This window comes from Megalops cyprinoides, chromosome 21, assembly GCF_013368585.1.
Source record: "Megalops cyprinoides isolate fMegCyp1 chromosome 21, fMegCyp1.pri, whole genome shotgun sequence".
In the NCBI taxonomy this organism is placed as follows: Eukaryota; Metazoa; Chordata; class Actinopteri; order Elopiformes; family Megalopidae; genus Megalops; species Megalops cyprinoides.
This window is the reverse complement of record NC_050603.1, coordinates 14,328,980-14,350,262: the sequence shown is the minus strand read 5'-3', so window position 1 is coordinate 14,350,262 and position 21,283 is coordinate 14,328,980. Positions and strand designations below refer to the sequence as shown.

Sequence of the window (21,283 nt, the reverse complement as noted above, 5' to 3'; positions counted from 1 at the left end):
AGCACCTGCCTCTCTCTTTTCCTGTATGTGTGAGCAACACACTTAATTCAGTTTTCAGCATTGACTGGCTTTCACTGAGTCATTTAAAGCTGTGTTCTCAAAGACTTTGTACTTCAAAAGGAACCCTCTGCAAAACAAAATCATCGCAAATTTTCTGTTGATCAACACATTATGAATGTCCTTAAATGTCCTCGGTAGGAAACAAAGCTTTTTCCTGTTGTACTGCCTCTCTTCTCCTAAGCACAGTGTTTACCACAAAAAGATCCAGAGAGCATATGAAGAAGTGGCCTCAGAGAGCTTATTGTATATCCAGAAATTGTGTATGAAGATCACACTGACACCATTCATAGCTAAAATGCTTTGCCTGCAGACAACCAGACAACCAAAAAGCCCTCCCCATTCAAAACCAGGCTCTCTGAGGATTAGAAGCCTTGGGTTGATAAAGAGTCCCTGTAGTGTGTGTTTCAGCCAGCAGGGGGAGCATGGCCTCACCTTGCCATCTGTGATGTATTTGCAGTTGATTTTGAGGAATTTCTCAGTTAGAGCCTCTTCCTCTTCGGAGGTGGACGACACCACTCGGACGGGGCGCGGAAGGAGAGGAGCGGGAGAGGGCGTGGCTTCCTTCCGGGGTACGCCTTCAGAGTCCTGGGATGGGGGGAAAGTGACATACAAAGAAAGTGATGCATCAGATCAAATGTACTGTATGTTGAATGTTGTCCTTTGTGATGGTTATGTTAAATGTATGTATCTTTGTTTCACTGCCCTAATTCTTGTCTTCTCTGTGATGTTGCAAATGGAGCTGCTGGGATGCAAGAAAAATTTCAGACGTGTCTGACAATAAAGTATCATCATCATCATCGTCATCATCACAGCAAGGTCCCAGGACATCCAACTTCTATTGCCATCACTGACTATCCCATCTGTCCGAACTGCAACAGATGATGTCAGAACTAAACCTTTTCATTTAAACTTGGATTTAATCAGCCCCTTAATGGACTATAGTGGACTGGGTAAATCTGAAACATGCTCTTCATCACCCACACAGCAGCACAGGCCAGAAGCTGGACCATTCACAGCTAACAGTGGTGCTGGCATTTGCCTTCCACATTTCACATGACACAAGGTGCTAATGGAAGGTGCTAATGACAATGCATAGCTTTGTGTGGAAAACAGTTGGAAAAACACACTGCTGCAGACAGTAATCTGACTTGCTGAGCCAATGAATAATAGGAAAACTGAGCTTTTTTTAGACTTAGGGAGTAAAGCGGGAAGCGCCGTTCAGTAATACACCACATCGGTAGTGATGGAGCGGCAGAGGCTGCTTAAGCACTGAGGCAGCAGCTCCGGCACCGTCCCCCTCCTTAGTAATTGCACATCTCGGGCTGTGAGGCCCGGGGAGAAGTGCTCCCTAATGACCCAGTAGGACTCACGGTCCAAGGCTTGCTTTAAATCAGCTCACTGTTACTGCTATATGACTGATCTTGGAGGAGCCATTAACTGCAATGGGGCAGAGTTTATGTATTAAATGTAATTAAAATCGCTTTGCTATCTTCTTTAATCTTCTCGTTATAACGCTGAATACCATTTTTATCACTTCTCTAAAAATTCTGTGAAAAATTCAAAATGATAAACATCTTTTTGTATGATCTGATCTATTTAGATTCCTACTCTCATGTATTGTATAATAGTCTTAAGAATACCTTAGTGCACTGCTGTTAAGTAGAAATAAATGCATTAAGTGGCTTATTTCTCAACCGCAGGATAGATATAATGTATTTTGCACCCCTACATTCCACAACATTCCCTAAGGACTTTCTGTAATCTTCTCTACAGGCCATCCCAACTATATAATCTGAAACTTGTTTTTATGCCATATTTTTTCTTGTCTTTTTCATGCAATATTTTCCCCCAAAATACAGCACAGCCCTTTTTTTAAATAAACAGCAGGTGTCCTTGACAATGACTGGACACTATCCCATCTCCCCTGATGTTACAGGAGACAGACGGCCGCAGCGTGGAGCGCTTTGCTTCCAAAACACAGGACCCAGAGTGAAAGCCTCCCACGCTGATAGGCCTCTCCACCGCATTAGACATCTGAAAGAGCCGGTAATTAGTGCCACGGCGCAGTGCGTCTACCTCTGAATGGCAGGCAGCGTGATGCTCATTACGACCAATTATACACATTCGGGCTCCGGAGAGAGCAAGCCAAGGAAAAGCGGCGCTTGAGGAAACGCTCCTGAGGAACGGCGCGTTTCGCCCCCGTGAAATGGCGAACAAGCCGGGCGGGACATGACGCCCTGCTGACCCTTGCCGCGGGGCCTGCATCTGGTCTGGCCGTGACCCCGTTGGTCAGATGAACATGTGGAAAAATCTGATTCGTTATGATCCCAGTGTGTCTCTAACACGCTGTGTCATCTCTGTCACGGCAACATCACGCCAGTGTGTCTCCTCATTGTACATTCACACAGCGTGTGAGCAGACACAACTCCAGACTTGTTGGTGGATCCTCTGAAGAAGATAAAAGTCTCCTTCCTGTGCTGGCGGATATTCAGGTACGCTCCTATACGAGCCCAAAATAGCTCTTTGAAACCACAAAGCATCGAAACATTCAGTCTCTGAGAAAGGTATCCAAATCACCTAAAGAGGTGGAGAGGAAAACAAGACACAGCAAATGGTTCTTTTTGACAGAGCAGGTTGCGGTAATGCTCACACAGCATCAAAGAGAAATCTGCATGATTCCCCTTTGAGCGATTCTTCCTCTCACCCCTCTCCTAGTACTCAAAATCTGCTTGGTGAATAAAAAAAGAGCTGAAACACTGAAGCGATGATTTGTCATCTGTTAGGATTTTCAATCTGAAGTGGTGCTTGTTTGGCCATTGCTGCAAAGCAGAGTCATTTGAGTGGAAGGTGCGAACCACTTTTACCGGAATGACTAAAGAGATATGGACAGTGTCATAACAGAGAGCCACCGAGCTCCACGTAGGCTGTAACACTGCTAGCTGTTTTCATATCGTGGGGGTTTAACATCAGCCGTGGAAGGCTTGAAGGTGTAAGTCCATTACGGTGTACCGTACTGAGGAAGAAGCAGGATTGGGGCGCTGGGGGCTGGGGGGTGTTCGTGAGGGGGGGTGTTTGTGTTTCGGATGAGTCATAATTGAGCTCTGTCTGTGCTGCTGGGGCCAGGCCAGCCCGATCCAGGACCATCTGGAGCTTACACACTGGATGGTGGGTTTTTTGGAAGTCCGGCTCAAAAGGAGCATTACCATAATCCGGCCCGGCGGTGACAAAAGGCCCAGATTCACAGCTCTGCCGCAATCTTACTCCCAGCCCAAGGAGGGTTAGCAGGGTGAGGAGAGGATAGAGCCACGCTGCGCGGCTGGCGGGAGAGCAGATAAGAGACCCGTGGGTTTCTGACGAGGGAGCGCCGCCATGCAAAACGGCACATTCCAAATGAGAAGGGGACAACACTTAATGCTTCTGCACGCCGGCGACCCTCTGCATGCACAGCACCCTCACCTTTGAGTGCAAAAGAAAGTAGTGAAGAGATACCTGCAGCAGCTTTGTGGAGTATTCAGGGATATCAGGGATTTACAGGCTGGAGGAATTATAATTAATTATAATCATATTGTTACGTGATTTACAAAGTTATATAAGTGCATCATAAACAATGACAAACAATGTGATATTGACTGAAGTTATAACCAAGAATCACAGCATGTGAGAACAGAAAAAATTCCTTGCCACCAAAGAAACCAAACCAAGAGGTGTCACCCATAGCTTCGAGGACAAATGATTATAATTCCTGTGTTACTGAGTGACAAGACAACTCATATCCCTCTTCTGGACATTTGTAAGTACTGCAGGGCTTTTGACACATATAGAACTACTTTTATGCACGGACACAAACTCTGAATAAAAACAACAATAAACTCGAGACTCTGGATACTAGTACATTCTGTGCAACACCATGCTGTCCTTTTGATCTTGAATTATGAAACATGAGGAAGGGAGATGAAGGTGACTTAAAGGAGAAAGCAAATGTTAGCGTTCATCTACTTCTTTGGCAGTGCAGGCCACTGAGGTGAGAAAAGCTGTCTGTCGGCTTTCCTGTCCTCTCAATGTTCATAACACCACAGCAGGAAGAGTGTGTACTGGCACAGGAAGTGGTCAGGGGAGGAAAAAACTGGCAACAGATGTCCAAGGGTAAATCAGAGGGCACTCGTCTGGAAAAGGACAACTTTTGCTACTGAACCCACACTATTGCTATTGCTGGATATTCTAATAACAGTGTGTGCATCCACCACTGGAAAATATATCCACTCTCCTAGCAGCACATCAGTAGTTTAATATATTTGGAGGTTTAAAAGGGGAGAGCTTTGATTTCTAGTAAGACGTGTTTTCTTTATTTCTTATTATGGCTTAATTTTTGTGGGCTCCTTGTGATCCTATGAAAGAGGTTCAGGGAATTGCATGAAAAATACCCAGTCTAATGGATTATTACTAAAGGTAACTTTGATATACATGGATGGCAACAGTAGACAGTACTTTAAAAGACCACTTGCAACACATTTCAAATCGAGATACAGCAAAACAAGAAAGATATTGGAAATCATAGTATTTTAAACAGCAGACTCTTCCCACCTAACGTAACATTAGACTGTAATGAATGCTAATTTACAAACATATCAGTCTTTCATCAAGTTCTTTTCATATTTGCAGGCTTTTCACCAAAACGCATAAAACAAGCTTTCAAATTAAAAGCTAATTAAGACTAGGCACAGTCCTGTAGTTTATTAACACCCTTCCTCATGCTTCTATATCAAATGACCCGGCTGTATTTGTGCTTTTAGTGGCATTGAGTGAAGTGATTTCTCCCTTTGCTGGGAGAACATTCTTGCCCCTGAATAATTGCTCTCTCTTTGGGGTGTCTGGGCGCATGAGCTCTCTTCATTAGTTTCTCTAAATATCAGAGGGGACGTCCCTTTTAAAGGCTTTATATCACTGCAGTCGCTCTCGCTCTGATCCCCTTCTGTGAAGAACCAAGAAACGCACTCCTGCTGCTAAAGACATGACCTAAATAGATAAGTGCTCAAAGAACATGCATTTCTACTGACAGGAGAAATCCTGCTCCCGGGCACTGAATTTATGCAAACAGCGGCATCTGGTTTGCTCACACTGTAAGATGGACACAAGCTGTTATCAACACCAAGGCTGGCTCTGTGAAGCTGCCTTGTGAGGACGTGACTTGTGGCCAGAAGGTTGTGGTTTGAATCCTGGACAGTCACTCACTGTTATTGGCTCTGGGCATGATTCACTTAATCTGATTCATTTAATATCTGTAAATGGATAAATGTTGAAATGCATTCTGCCCTGGAAAAGAGATTTGCTAAGAAAGCAATGAATTGAATGTCAATGAATAACAAAAGCGCAGATGCCTCATGTGGAAGCTGATGCCTTGTTTGGCAATTATTTAATGAAAATATAATTTTCAAGGGAAACCTTTGGCTGATATAATGTATAGTGAGCAGGCAGAGAAAATTCTACTTTTGCAAGTTATAAAAGCAGATTTGTGACGATGGGAACTCACACTACACCTACTCTTACTTTTAAAATGACTATTTTTACATCTACTACTATTATGCTTAGACTATATCTTCAGATAACGCCAACGTGATTAATGCTTAGAATAACAGCTTTTTCACTGGCCAGAAAGTTGCCTGGCATGCAAATCAGCATAGTGAGAAAACTCTCCAGTGCTGAAAAGAAAGATCAGTTGGGTCAGAGAGAGTGAACCCCTGGGATTGTGGGTAATGTGAGGGTATAGTCATACCGTGGTGACCTTCTCTATGTCGGCCTCGGAGGACGTGGGAGAGAGAGGGCTGATGGGACTCAGGGTGGGTGAGCTCTCCACGCTGGAGATGTACTCAGGGTCAGGAACGTAAAGGACCTGCAGATGCAAAAACAGGCATCGTCTGTCATCGTCTGCCAGCACAGCGTGTCCTCTCACACACTGTCCTACACAAACACACATATACACACACAGACCCCCACACTCAGACACAAAAACACACATTGACATGTCCTCGCTCAAACACACACACACACAGACAAACACAAACACCCCCCCCCCACGCACACACAAACACCCACACTTACATGCACACCCACACACACACACACACACACACACACACACATATAAACACAAACACACACAGACACACACACTCACATACACACAAACACCCACATGCACACAGGCATAGAAAGAGCAGAGGCACAGAAAGCAGAACTACTGGTACCTAAGGGTAAAGTGACAGTATTATCAGCAGGGCAAAATAACCTCCTCTTTTAAGGATAAAATGACAACGTAGATGCAAAAGCCTGGCAGAATACTAACGCTGCTGTTGGAAAATAATTTGCTTGGCAAATGTGACTTTCAAATGCTGCTTTCAGCTTATTTGAATGTATTAGACTGTGCTACTGTCAAAGGATGAATAAGTGAAAACTATCAGCAGCTGCAGTCCTTTATATTAGTGAAAAGAGAAAGCTTTTAGTTACATAAAACTGCAATGTCACACATCTCTGCAGACAAAATGTCAGTGAAAAAACACAACTCACAGTATAAGTGCTTTATAAAATACAGCTCATAAAGGACCATACGACTGCATTAAAGGAAAAGAACTCATCTTGTGTGTGTTCAAGTGGTTCAATGTGTCAAATTCCTTCACAGGCAAAACATTCAGGGCATCCAGCACTATGAATCGTTGAAATCTGTGACTTGGGTCAAGGAGACGTCGCTCCGGAGCTGAAATTGGCGCCCTGCTTTGTAGAGGTACACGGCCAGGTGCCGTGTGTGCTCTGTGTCAGGAGTCACTGTGGGAGGCGAGGCATGGGCCCGAGAGCAGATCTAATGAAGGATGAGTGTGCATTAAGGGGCTCCTCCCTTCCCGCACGAGGGGACCCTGGCTGACTGCGGAGCGAGCTGCGCAGACGCGCAGAGAGCCCCTCCTGAAGTGTGGTGCTGTGTAATCAAAGTGGCCTCTCAGAGAGCCGCCCGAGAGCACTTGAGAGCCGGCCGTGGGCGTGCCAAATCGGGCCGGGAGTTCAAGAGCACTGAGGTCACCTCTTCACCACCTGCAAAACACTCATTTTCGCCTCTCAGGCCTCTTCCCCTGCGGCCTTTAAAGCTCACATTAGCATAGCTTTCCCTTCTGAGTGAGAGAATGGGATGTGCTGGAGGGACCGCTGTGAGCTGCTGTGGGGTGGTACACAGAACAGAGGCAGAGGAAGGGAACAGGGCAGCAGTTGGGGAGGTGGGCAAGTAACTATAAGGCTGCAAGGCTGCGTGAAGGTTTTTTTTTTTTTTGTAAAGTTTTGGTGCTGTTGTATTTTTGAACAAACCTGACCTGCTTTAGTTAATGAATACCAAGCTGTAGAAATAGATAATGTGTAAAATGTTAGTTATCCTGGATTGGGGTGTTTGCTAAGCAAACAAAGAGTGCAGTTTAACTTTATTTATCTACCTTTGTCTCCAGGTGTGCTAGTTCTCGTAACTAATAGGCTACACGTGACAGTAGAGGAGAGGGAGAGTGCTTGTCTGTGTGAGAGAGATGGGCGTGGGAAGGAAAAGTGAATTTGATAGGTGCCACACAGGAGGTGAGTGTTATGACCGCACCTGACCGGGAACGACCGCTCTGGAGAACAGCTTGTTAAGCTGGACGAGCTCATTGGGCGTGCTGTCAAACTTGAGTGCGATGCTGTTGAGAGTGTCCCTTGATTCCACCTGCACCAAAGAAACAAAGAGGGAGAAAATAAGAAAATAATATTCCCATTATATTAGTGGAGAGGCCTCGTTTCCAGGATTAATTTTCAGTATCATTATCTCTATTCTTTATCTGCGTCGACCAGGCCTGTTTTCCACTATGTTATTTCACAGAATTCAACTGGCGCTAGAGGCTGTTCAGCTGGAAGCCCTTGTTTGAATAGACTAATGACAGTAACTTTGACTTGTGAAGGTCTGCTGACTCTATTTCTTCTACTACTTCCAGCATGTCCATTTTCCCATCATCATCATCACTGAATGAATAAATGAATGAATTAATCAGTTGATTTCTTTTTTCCAAAAGCTGCATTTAACCAGGTTAGTTTCCAGATTAGTTACATAACACAAGTGTGGAATATACATAACAAATAGGCAAGTGACACAGTACCATAATCTATAAGCAGTGCAACCTACTGCATCCTTTCCAACGACAAGCAAAGCAATCGAGTTGCTGCTACAATTTTAAACACAATTCCCCAAGCATAACAAATCCAACATGCATAGCTCTTCTGAGCTATTGACCATCTGTAAGCTAAAACGTCTACCATAGCAGCCCACAGAACATAGCCAAAGGGGGTTCTTCAGGAGCAGTTCCAGCTCAACTACCAGACTTGGGGCACATCCAGATCATACAATTTCAGAAACGCTTGGAGCCTGAGAACAGACAGGGAAGAAGGTCTGCTTAGGGCTCCTCACATGGCATGAAAGCCCAGGGCTTTGCATGCTGGACACAGTCCCGCTGCCGTAGCCTTGTGTGGTGCACATTCCCTGGATCGCTCTAGTGAAGGCTCAGCTGTGTAAATGCGTTCGGTGTGAATTTGCGTAAGCTGCATGATGCCAGCCATTGGCTGGGAGAGCGTGTTTGCTTAGCAAATAATGACATGCACCTCACAGGAGCTCTTGACATGCCAGGCCGTAGTGGAAAAACACATATAATGGGCAACTTTTACTAAAAGCTTCACCTCTGTGTGATTGGGGGCCTTAAAGCACACAAACCAATCCTGATATTCCAGAGTCACCATAGTAGCGACTGCTGACCGGTGGCTGAGACGACTCTGGTGAACACAGAGGCTTGTACTGTAATGTGATCGGCTACAGCCTTGAGACAACAGAGTGTTGAAAGCACACAGTGTTTCAGTTCTGCTCTTTCAAAATAGAAACACAGGCTGAGACTTTGAGTTTTCGTTTTTTTCAAAAAATAGTCAGGAACATAAAACAGCACCGTTTATGCTGTAGTATGCAGTACATACTGCACTATATTCTGATGCAATGTTCAAGACTGAACATGGGGGCTATTCCCCTGGAAATCAAGTGGGTGCACCACATGTGTCTTGCCTGTGTGGAGGTCATATTTGGGTGCAGGGTGAGTCCTGCTGGGACAGTCCTCATGGGGCACACAGCTGGGAGAGGGAACAGGTGTGGAGAGGAACGGTCCCACACTTTCAGTTTCAGTTTTACAAGAAACGTTTTCATTCTCATCTGAAGTGGTGTACGTGTATAATTACTCCAACAGAGGGCAGTGTCTACATAAATGAAGGGGAAGGTGGGCATTTAACCAAATTAACATGAATACATAACTGGAAGGCTCTATACATAAGCAAAATATTTTGACAAGAAGGGCACATGAATCAATAGTCATTTTCAAGTCAACCAATCAACCAATTCAAAAGTTAAGCCTTAAGTTGAGAGATCTCATGAGCAAATGAATCTAAGGCAAAGTCAAAGAGTGCAGAAATTGTGCTTGTACTTTCATTTCAAAGGGTTCAGTGGTGAGCAAATCAAACTGGAGAGAGAGATAAAAAAAACACAACACCATAAACGCAGTCATGTTAAACACAAAAATGCTGTGCGCAAAACATCGCAATGCAAATAACCATTACGCCGTGTTTATGTTAGTGAAAAATGGATTATGAAATGGGAAACAGCCCAGCAGAATAAATTGCTTCCATCGCTTCAAAGGGATTCAATTATATTGAGCATGGAACAGAACAGTCGCCCAGCAGAAGCCCCCGACAAATCAGTTTCGCACCAATTCCCTCACTTTCCTTCCATGCAATGAATCTCGGTCTCCACCTGAAGAGTCGGTACGTGGCATTTGTGTCACACGGACCTGGTGGATTAACATAGCGCCTGAAGTTTTCCAGCCATTAGACTGTTAAGAAGACAAACATTTATCATTGACTGATACTCTATTTGCTGTTGTGGATTGTCCATCACTTTAGCATGGCTTAGGATGTGGTGTGCTGCACAATACCGTTCTTACTACATGAGGCTGCGCTGTGGCCTAGACTGCTCTTAAGGGCTGGAGTTTACCCTACTGGAACATCATTAGTTTAATTTCAGGATGCCAGTCCATGCCCACAGCCCATCATGGTAACGCCAAGCAAAAAGATGGCGGACGCCGCTTTCAAAACCTTGCACATGTGAGTATGGATCGGCACTCAACACATCACCGGGCAGGGTTTCTGTGCCAGAATGAAGGCTTCAACCACAAGGGGAATGCACTGGTTTTAATTGATTGGAAGCTTGAGTATAAGCTTAAAATCTGATACGAAAAAGCCCTCACGTTCTCACTCGGGGGTATCAGTGACACCTCTATTGGATCAGAGTCAGCGTCCAATATTTCGCTTCTGTCTGGATCAATACGCTGACGACAGCGAGGCAAAGTCCTCTGCGACCTGCCGAGAATAAGCTGAACAATGCATTTTGAGGGACTCTGCATCACAACGTGAGGCTTTTCATATGTGAATATGCTTTGTTTGGAATAACCGCCGTACTTAAATGTGGCTGCAAATGACAGCTCTTTCAACAGGCAACATAAAGTTATCATTCAGTCTCCTAAAATGCTGTCTCAGCAGGTACGCATAGATCTGCCCAGCTTTTTCTTTTCCAGATCATGGTGGACTGGTTTGCATCCTCCTGGAATGCTCCATGGGAAAATGCATCCTCTTTAAACTGGATAGACAGAGATGGGAAACAAGTGTAACTATGAGATACAAACAAGATACAAATCTTATACACCAAGATAGACATAACAGAGCTGTGTTGATTCAGTTTACTTTAAAGGCAGGGAGGGGCGGAGGGATTTTCCTGGTGCAAGTGGGACGGAAATGTTGCACATGCTGATTGAAGAAAAGGTCCCGTTTCCAGGGGAGATGGGAGGGAGAAAGGGGAGGGGGGATTTTCATTGGCCATTGAATCCCCACCCTGCTCCCTTTCCTCTCCGGCCCACTGCTGGACTAGAACGGTCAGCACCTGGTGCCACCTAGGAGGCAATCTCAACCCCCCATCCTGCCCCCCGTATTTCACTGAATCCCATTGCAACAAGAACAGGCCTAGAATCTGGATTAGAGCCACTGCTCCTGCCTGAGGCAGGATCTCAGCTGCCTTGGAACTGAGTCAGTTCACTCATTTCACATTTAAACTTACATGAAGAGACTGAGGCTTGCTGAAGACACCCCCAGTCATCAGCCAAGGACTTGGGGGGCGTGTGTTTGTGTTTAAAGTACAGAGAAATGCTGACTGTACAGAAAGCTGTAACTAATGGCTTGATGGGGGGAATGGCATATGCCCCCTAGTGGCAGTTGGTTAAAGGAACAGACAAAAACAGACCCTTCCACTTATTTTGTTTCAACCACAAACTTTTAATCAAGTACGTTGTGCTCTTAAAGCAGCTGATGGATTGAAAGTGAATTGTATGTATTACAGAATTTCTACAATTACTGTACATACATAAAGGTATATTTCTGTACACATATATTTCTGTTTAGCAACCTAATACATACAGGCTGATGTAAAAAGCAGGACCCCCTTGAAACATATAATTCTTTCTTGATGCCATGAGGTCAGAAGCCATTAACAGCCTTATTGAGGCACTAATTTACTATTCCTTTGGAATTAACCTGCACTCCATTTCAGAATTAGATACAAAAACATTGTCATGAGAGTAAAAGCATTTAACTGATGAATAAAGTATGTAGAAATAGTTCAATGTTTTAGCATCATTTAAAAAATCTTGGGTGCATATTAGATTCCCAGAAAGTCGCATTTTACATCAATAATCACCTTATGGATTTCTGTCTTGTTGGACAATCTTCAGCGAGGCTCAGATCAAAGATCTCGACAACACCTTCTCCCTTACCAGCCCGATCGATAATGTCCGTTCTGCGCCCTACTCACAAATCCTCTTTAATCCATGCTATTGCTACGCACTGTGTTTACATAAACACTTCCAGCCCAGGAGTAAACATCGAGTAGCCAAACAATAGCTGTAACATAACGTAAATTTGATTCAAAACTTTGCACATTTGGCCACATTAAATTATACCAGTCGGAAACAATGCTTCAGACTACAAACATATCTACTGCACCATGAGCAATCTTTCTCTATACCTCTCTCACACTCTAGTTTGTATGCCATCAATGTCTAAAACAGAGCCAGCTAATGAATATTAAACCCCATTTATTTTTCAAATTGTGACAAATTACAACCCACCACACTGCGTTGTAATTGCCATCAAACTAGGAACTGCATTACAGTAAATGGCTTAATTGCCCTGAATGTCAGATTTGAAAGACACAACGCAGCAACGCCTCAGAACACAACATATAACTGGAGGCTTTAACGTGACAGTTTCCATAGCGACTTCACCGGCTGCTGCCAGAATGACATCATCACAATCACTGGTAAACACCGCCCCTCATGGCATGCTCTAAGTGCAGAGCCGCTCAGCTGCAAAACGTTAGACACATTGTTTCTGATAGCAACATCAAGTGGAGTGAAAAGTACTTTGACAAGTACTTTTCCTGGTAGCAGCGTGCGTCAGTAAAATTCCAAGCACTTATTCCATGTCAAGCTAAGACTCACACTGATTTCATGCAAGCAGCAGGTTCCTTTCAGACCGGTCATCTTAAGGTTTGTTGTGGTGTCACATCACCATCTCCTCTTCGAGGTCACGTTAACATAGTGCTGCGGTTTCATGAAGACACTTCCTCAAAGTCAAATTAAAATCCACTCTGGTGTCAAATTACACTGAGTCAGAGTGTGTTGGCTCTGGTCCTGAACAGATTTCTTTCCCTTACTGGAGTAGGTTGCTAAAGGTAAGGTAGTGCTTCTGCTCCGCATATGGTAGCAGCTATAGCATGCCGCAAGACTGTAAAAAAATACTTTAATGCTCAAGTTGCAAGAGGGACAGAGCTATAGATTCATTGATCAACTGTCAAATGGAAAGGTTAACAAGTTGAAATGTTAAAGGCCTATTGAGCAGCTGTGAACTTTGAACCACTGTGTCACCTGCACTAAGACTGGCAGTATGAAACATCTTTCCTTGTCTCTTCAACCTGGTAAAATGCTGAATATGCATATAAAAAAATATCTGTGATGCAACTGCATGATAATATCTGTAACATATACAAAACACAGCCAAAATCTGGTTCTAGGAATATAAAATCAATACTCAATGTACAGATGTGCAATTAGGACTTTTATACTACGAAATATTCATTGATTCATCCCTTTTGTTTTATTGTTCAACACAGGTGAATATATAACGAGAATAAAAGATGATGGTTTCAAATAAGAGGTAAACACTAGGTAGTTTAAATCCAGTGTCAATATTGTACTTCTCAGAAAAAACATTGGAAAGTTGTCCATCCCCATATATCAACTTGTTCATCAAATATTTAAGGCCAGGCAGACTGTTAATTCCTGTGTATACCGCACAAGAAACAGAGAAAAACATGGCCCATAAGTGTTACAAAATAACACCTTTGAAAAAAACACAGGTTCGAGGTTTTCTCAGGTCTTTCTCCTTGAGCTCACCTCAGCTGTTCCCTAGCAAACACTTCCCAGAAATATTTTGAGCAAATAACAAGATAGCTGTGTAGCTGGAACCTACAGCCCACTAGTAGTCTGCCAGCACTATTTTTCAGCTTTCTTTCTCCTCTGGAGTTCCAACACATTTTAATTGGCTCAGGGTAAAGCAATAGGTGATCCACACTGAAACAGCCAGGTTCATCAGTGGTGGAGCGGAGTCAGATCCCTTCAACAGAGAAGGGTTTTAATACTGGTAGAAGGAGTAAAGCATATGAACGGTCAAAAACAAAACAAAGATCTATTTTTATTTTTAATAAGATGTTTTTTTTTTAACATAAGATTTTTTATCAGTCCTTACTGACTTTTCATGAATTCTACAACTGCCCAATGTGTTATTTTATAACACCAAAACGGCATGTGTTTTTCTGTTTCATGTGAATGTACACAATGATTGACAGTTGGACAACTTTCTAATATTGTTTCCATGTAGTAAAATATTGAGAAGAGTAATAATTTGGTGCAAGAAAAAAAAGAAGTTATGGTGAAATTCACTACCAAAACTAAAGATTGGTGCACTATTGGACACTGACTGAGCACAGAACATAGAGGCATCAGCCCCCACTGTCACCTGGCAGTAACAGCAGGCCTTCAGAAGGTGAGGCACATTTTTATCTGCGGAGCTGAAGTGACAGTGACACTGAAACTGCATGAAGCACCCGAGGGGGGCAGAGGCCATGGCCATAGGTCAAGTAACCCCGCACAGTCGCCGTGACGGCTCCTCCAATCCATCTCTGACCCTCTGACAGCAGCCCTCAACTCCGTCACGACGCCTCAGATGGCCTGACATCTGGCAGAAGGGGTCTGGGAGCGTCAGGAGACAGCGGGAGTGAGATGGGAGCATCTTCACGCCGAATCTAATATCTGTCCCCCTTGCCCGTGCGCCTGCTTCCTATACCTATATCCTGTTGCGCCGCTCTTCGGGCTCTGACGGCGGAGACATCCATCTTGTCAATCACTCATGGCTGACAGGGGACAGGTTTATAACAGACGCATTTGGGACTCCTACGTCCGAGCGCTCGGAGCTTTCAAGCATGGAGCGGCGCGCGATGGCTTAATGGTACACGCAGATAACAACACATGCCACGCGTGCAAAGTGCGGCCGAATGCAATGCCAAAACAAAAACAAAAAAAGAACAACACCACCCAGATGCTGGTGCCGCTTGCCGCGCTGTAATTGAGCGGAGCTGAAATCAGTTGGCCGGCTGCTCTCGCTCTCTCTCCCTCCCCGCTGCCAGCCTCTGCCTGTCTCTCACGCCTGTCTCCAGCCCCAGCATCACACCCTTTACCGCTGTTACTAGGGAAGAGGGGAGCCTCATTTGAGGGTCATTTCAAGAACACACCGCGGCAGAGCTCTGCTTTCAGTCACCGTGACGCTAGGTGGTAGGAGCTCCTCTCCTTGCTCTCAACAGCCAAACGGCAACATCAACAGAAATGATAAGGCTGCTGGAAGGTCATTTGTGAACAGCGCTACAGCTCAAAGCTGAAACTGCCACACAAAGAGAGCGAGAAACACACTCTAAAAAAAGATTTGACAGAAAGCAAGGTTTCTCTTCTCCATTTACAAAAAAGAAACAGACAGCAAAGCACTTCAACTGTGCTTTTACGCCGGATGGACAACATCACAAGATGAAAGGGATCACTTTTGTTATTTAGATATCAGTGCAAATACCCATGCTAACAGACGCAACAACTCAAAGTCATGTTATATCAAAATGACAAAAGCAAAGGAAAAATAGCATTATAGGAAAAGAATCACATCCAAACAGTTTCCTAGAGACACGCACGGCCACACTGACTTTCCACGTTGATAAACTAGTCGCACTCAGCACCTGTAGTCACAAAAACAAAGGTTAAAAAGTGCCCTCCGCGGAACAAGCTGTTACTCACGGAATATTCCATGGTCCCTTTGGGTCTCTGGAACGACATTCGCCGCCCATCCTTCTTCTCCGGAGTCTTCTTCTGGCCGGTGTCTGAAAGCAAGCGAGGCAAGGTGCGCGTTATGTTCATGCTTCTCTCTCTCTCTCTCCCCTCAGCCTGTCACCGGCAGCCGTCTCCCAGCCCCGGTGAGTAGATGGTTACTCTCCGACACCGGTGAGCGCGCGCGAGCGAGAGGGGGGGAGGAAGCAAGGGAGGGAGTGGGGGGGGGGGGTGGGGGGGGGTAGAGAGAGGGAGGGAGGGAGGAGGGGAGGAAGCGAGCGAGGGAGGAAGGGAGGGAGGGAGGGAGCGCGGTGTGAAGCGTCTGACAGCGCTGTCAGCCTGACACACGTCTCTCCTCTCTCTTCCCTCCCTGGGCCCGCTCTCCCGGCAGCGAACGCACACCACCCTGACCTCCGCCCCAACAGAGGGGAGCCCTACGCCAAGGGAGCAGCATGGAGGGTGGAGGGGGGTTATAGCGGGGGTCCTTTTTCTGCCCACCATCAACGCCTCTCTTTATTTGTGCTGTCACAGTGCAGAGCATGTACACAATAAGTCATATAAGGCCAAAGAATGTCAGACTTCAGACTGAATTAGAAATGAAGAGAAGGAAAGAATAATGGGAAAAAGAACGGCAGAAAGAAAAGAACATTGTGTAAAAGTTAGGTGTCAGTAACAGGCTGACTTTATCAATATCACTGAAATGAATTAATACATATTCATACACAAGACCCTCAGGGAATACTGACAGAAGAAAGTACATTTAATCTGTCCTTTATCCGAGACAGAGCATGCTATTTCTACATGTGTGAGACTTCTGTATTTCTGGTGAATAAAATACTTTTTTTTTTAGATTGATTTGCTTGCACAGGATACTATAATAAACAAGTATACAGTTTTACAAAGCCGTAGCATGCCTGATTACCCACACATCAAGGCTGTGACATGGTAGGAAAGCATAAAAAAGGCACAGAAAAGCAATTTCACAGAAAACAAGCAAAAAAGTACAAAATTTAATTTATTGTGCCCTCGCACAGACACAGACACACACACACACACACACACAAACACACACATACACACACACAAATTTTCACACTTCTGCACAAACACTTACAACAAGTGTTTGTTTGAAGCCATAAAATGTTTAGCAACTGACCTGTATGACAAGTGGCTAGCAACTCTACAGCAGCATGTGCAGCCACACCTAATGAAAAGGAAAAACTAACAAGGACTTCTGTGTTGAACTGCCAATGATCCTTGGCCCCAGGCCTCCAAGCCAGACTCATGACTTGGTGGTTAAACTCTTACAAACAGAACTTTAACTTCTTCCAAAATGTATTGCAAAATGTTCTGCAAAAATACACGGCCGTTTGATAGGCTCAACGATAAGGGTAAATCTTCAAGCCGAAAAGCAGAAAAGTCCGTCTTAATCAATTCCAACATTTTCAAATGCACAGATACACTAAAGCGGATTTTTAAGACAGATTTCAGTGTTGTAGAGGTTTGTAAGACAGCATGCTGAATGATGTCGTCAAGTCTTTCCCCAAAATGTTGCTATGCAGAATGAGTCAAAGATGCAATTGTTCCAGCATTGTCAGCTGATGGATATACTTGGCTAAAACTGCATTGCAGTATATGAGAAATATTCTGGCATACAAGATTGAACTGACAGAATAAGAACTTAACCTACTGACCCTCTTCACCTATAACACAGAGAGACTCTGTTGGTAGGAATTGATTGATGAAGTAAATACACTCTTGAACATGCTGATAGCTTCTTCAACATGCTGATAGCTTCTTCAACATGCTGACTACAACTTAGTTCATTCAACCTGCAAACCTTAGCCAATTTTATCCAGTTCAAACACTGCAATACAATCAATCCAGCATTTCCAAAGCACTGTCAGCTCAGTGGCATAACCAAGCACAAGAGTGAGAGGCTGAGGCTGTTTGGGCTAACAGTAGGCTTGCTCTGTTTGCATGGTGACAGCAGGCATTTGTCCCCACAGTGCTCCGAACACAGATCTCCCTCTTCACAAAGGACTCCTTACTAAGGGAGGGATGTCGTTACCCTCTGGCTCCCACTTTTCTGGACCGTCATCCGACAGCAACCCTGGTTTCAAGCCTATTCAGTGGAACATCTGGAGTGTGTGACTGTTAAGAGTCTCTCCCGACAGTTAAATGCCAAATCACGCTGAATGGCATTTTGTTGTTTTTTTTTCCTTGTCTACGTGGGGAAATTGAAGCAACTGTGCAGCTGCAGCTTTGCGCCGAGGTCAGGTCAAATTCCACGTCTACTACCTGCAAAGACTATACAAGAAAACAACTTTGTCAGAAAGAAAACGACCAAACACAAGGAGCCCCTGTCAGGATTTTCACTGGTCAACAGCGAGCATTTTTGTTCCCATGGGAACAAAAATCTTCACTGTTGGGCAACACAAATCTTGTTACCTAATAACGGGCACGGTTGTGTAACTCAAGATTTCACAGCGAATGTAGTCCAAGGACATTACTCACTTGATTTATCAGATTTTTCGTCAGAATTGAGAATTACATCTAGAACCAGAGTGCATTTAATGTAATGCTACATTCAACAGACCTTGTTTTTCCTGTGGACTTCTATCACTGAAGTACTGTGGTAACAAAATATTCACTCTTTAGAAAGAACACTTTAAAAGAAAACAAGGTTTCGGAATTCCACTGAATGATACATCACAATGACCTCTGCTTTGTATATGCAGATATAACTGTCAAAGTTACTTCACACATCAAGAAGAGAAAAATATAATGTAATAGAAAATGCTTTGTTTCAAAGTGAACAGTTGCAAGGTTTTTCCTTCTGATGGTTTTGTGACAGGGGCCATATGAGTGTGTCACTATGACCCTGATGTGTATTAGCTCTTCCTGAAACATATTTCTTCACCACATAATCAGCGGGCAGTCAGTGGATCTGGAAAGAGGCATTTCTCTATTTTGTTTCTACAGTACTTTTGGCAGCTACATTTTATCAACACCACATTCCTCAAAGCCAATAACTTAGTGAATGAGAATTAAAAAGCAGTAGATAGAGCCAAAAAAGAGACCCAAAACTGTGCTCTGTGATGCTCATGAACCCTATGCATGATTTTCTTAGCCAATGCCTTTATTTAGAACTACCCACATATCATCTATGTGTACAACTGGATGTTTACTGGAGAAGTTCAAGCTAAGTGCATTTCTCAAGGGTCGAACAGTAATGCCTTCCCTGGGACACGAACCGGCAGCCTTTGGGTTATGAGCCCTGCTCTCAGATAATTGGGAGCGTTGAGTAAGACACCTTGTTAAAGGACCCTGTAGCTTCACTTCACTGACTGGTAAGAAACACAAAATAAATTGTGTGATACGGTGATTGCGTAAAGATGACGCAGGTGGCCCGATTGGTGCAAAGCTGTGACCAATGCTCCTTACCGCGCGCTGTGATAGGCCTGTTCAAACGCCGACAGACTATGTGATGAGGGGGGGTAGCAAAGACACACGAAGTCTGCACCATTGCTATATTTACTGTAACATTCAGATCCCTTGTATGATGCACAATTAAATAAATAAATAAATAAAACATACACTACAGAGAGAGAACAGATGGCACACCAACTCAAGCAGACTTTCCAGAGCTCCGATAACAGCAGAATCAAACAATGCTATAAAAAGCAATGACTTTAAAATAGATTTGATAAAAGGGAAAACATTCCCTTCAAAACTGCCTCAGCAGGGTTTTCCTCAGACACACTTGCTGACAAATATGTCACAACACTGTGGGGGGAGCAGGGGGGAAGAGAGAGAGTTGAAAGACACTCTCATCTGAGGGAAAACAGAGAAAGACAAGTCCTTTTTCAGAAACATGTTTTCCTTGGCAGAGGTAAGACCCCCGGAAGTTATTTTTAGACCCCCCTCGATCACTACTTCAAAGAGCAAAGGAGGCATTTCCTTACCATGAATGGGAGTGGGAACATGAGTGAAGGGGTTCTCAATGTGATACATTTCCTCAACAACAACTACAAAAAGGGGAATCCTTCAATTCATGCTTCTCAGTCAAATGGTCCACCATGTCAGTATAATACAATATTTCACTGAATGAAATTTGACATTCCCCAACTCTGGAGAATTTTGGTAGGTGTTGCTGTATTGAACAAAATGGTTTGATTAGGGGTGTTAGCTTAGTGCTGTGACAAAATTGCTGTTGCCCACAATTACAGACAGACTGACTGGCTACAGCAGACTCTGTTTAGTGAGGAGCTACAGAACATGAGTGGGGACAGATCATGCGCCAGACATTCTGAGACACACATCCTGTTCTTTTTCATTTCTCTGTGTAATATGCCATCACATGACGTAAACAGGATCAAATCTTTACTTTCCAAAATGACTTGAAGACAATGGAGATCAGTAAGATCTGAGGACGCTATATTTACTTCAGACCACAGATGGATATCATATGTTTCAACGGTAGTTACCGTGAATCTGCAACAGTTTCACGCTATTTCGCATATGATGCAGCCTTCTCAGAAAAGTCTCTTTAGCTGAATCACTTCTTTGATAGGTGTACAAACTAAAGTCCTGTGCTTTGGTTGCAAAGGGATCATATGCATGCAGTCCATGAGGCTTCCAGCTACACGAATGAACAAAAAAATGACCCCAGGACATTTAAAACACATCTACAAGTCTAAGTTGCCTTTGTTTCTGTGTCTGTTTTTCTAGGACAATTTCATGAATGACATCAATGGTGCTATTTGAAGACTTACATTCTAATGCCATATCCTGTCCTTCCTTTCCAGTTGTCTCGGTAATCGAGACCATTATAACTGTAACTTGCCCTACAGATGTAAATAATGGCATCAATCTACACAGCCAAGTGAGCAAAGGCAACTGCAGATATATACAAGACCAGCTACATGCATATGATATTCTCTATTCCGTCTATAACTCTTCTGATCTTAACACATTTAGTAGTGTCATAGTTAATATGTTAATCTTAGCGGTTCCTGCTCCAAAGTACTTGACCCAGCAAGTGCATATAGGGTGGCAGCAAAAGGCGAGAGCAGTCACCCCATCTGGCCTCGAACCCAGGTCCATAGGGTACCCAACCTGCAGCTTTGACCGCAACAGCATAGAGCCAGGCTCGTTGGTATGGCAGTGCTCACACACAGAGTCATATTCCCCCCACCGTACTTCAGTGCATGGGCATGCCTCCCGAAGGGGCGGGCAGCGTGACAGAGTGCCGTCACTACAGCTGAGTATGCGCTCCGACTGCCATACCAACGAGCCTGACTCTTTGGCGTCGTGGTCAAAGCTGCAGGTTTGGTACCCTGTAGACCTGAGTTCGAGGTCGGGTGGGGTGACTGCTCTTGCCCTTCACTACAAGGCCATAGCTGCCTATTCAAAACATTTTGTTGCAGTCAATAAGATTAATATACATATTTCAAATCACAGCATTTCATTTGTGGAACGGAATATTCCAGAGGTTTAATTCAGACTCTTTTCAAGGGATACAAAAGAAAGCTGTATATAATGTAATATGAACAAGACTCATATGACATTCTTAAACGTATAGACTGATTTTAAGCTGTTCATTTAATCAAGAGTCGGGGGTCCACTGATGGACTAATGTATTTGTCTCAGCCCAGATTCAA

The 21,283-nt window shown here is 44.1% G+C and overlaps 1 protein-coding gene across 4 annotated transcripts in view; it reads right to left on the bottom strand.

Moving 5' to 3' along the window:
- The window catches only part of LOC118796525 (oxidation resistance protein 1-like), a 102,984-nt gene that overhangs the window by 19,043 nt on the left and 62,658 nt on the right, over positions 1–21,283 (bottom strand). For all 4 annotated transcript variants that reach the window (XM_036555464.1, XM_036555460.1, XM_036555461.1 and 1 more), the window contains 4 exons: positions 15,588–15,670; positions 7,679–7,786; positions 5,831–5,947; positions 493–645 (listed from right to left, as the gene is read on the bottom strand). In XM_036555464.1, the coding sequence (XP_036411357.1) occupies positions 493–645; positions 5,831–5,947; positions 7,679–7,786; positions 15,588–15,670 (461 nt within the window). The remainder of the gene's footprint in view (positions 1–492; positions 646–5,830; positions 5,948–7,678; positions 7,787–15,587; positions 15,671–21,283) is intronic.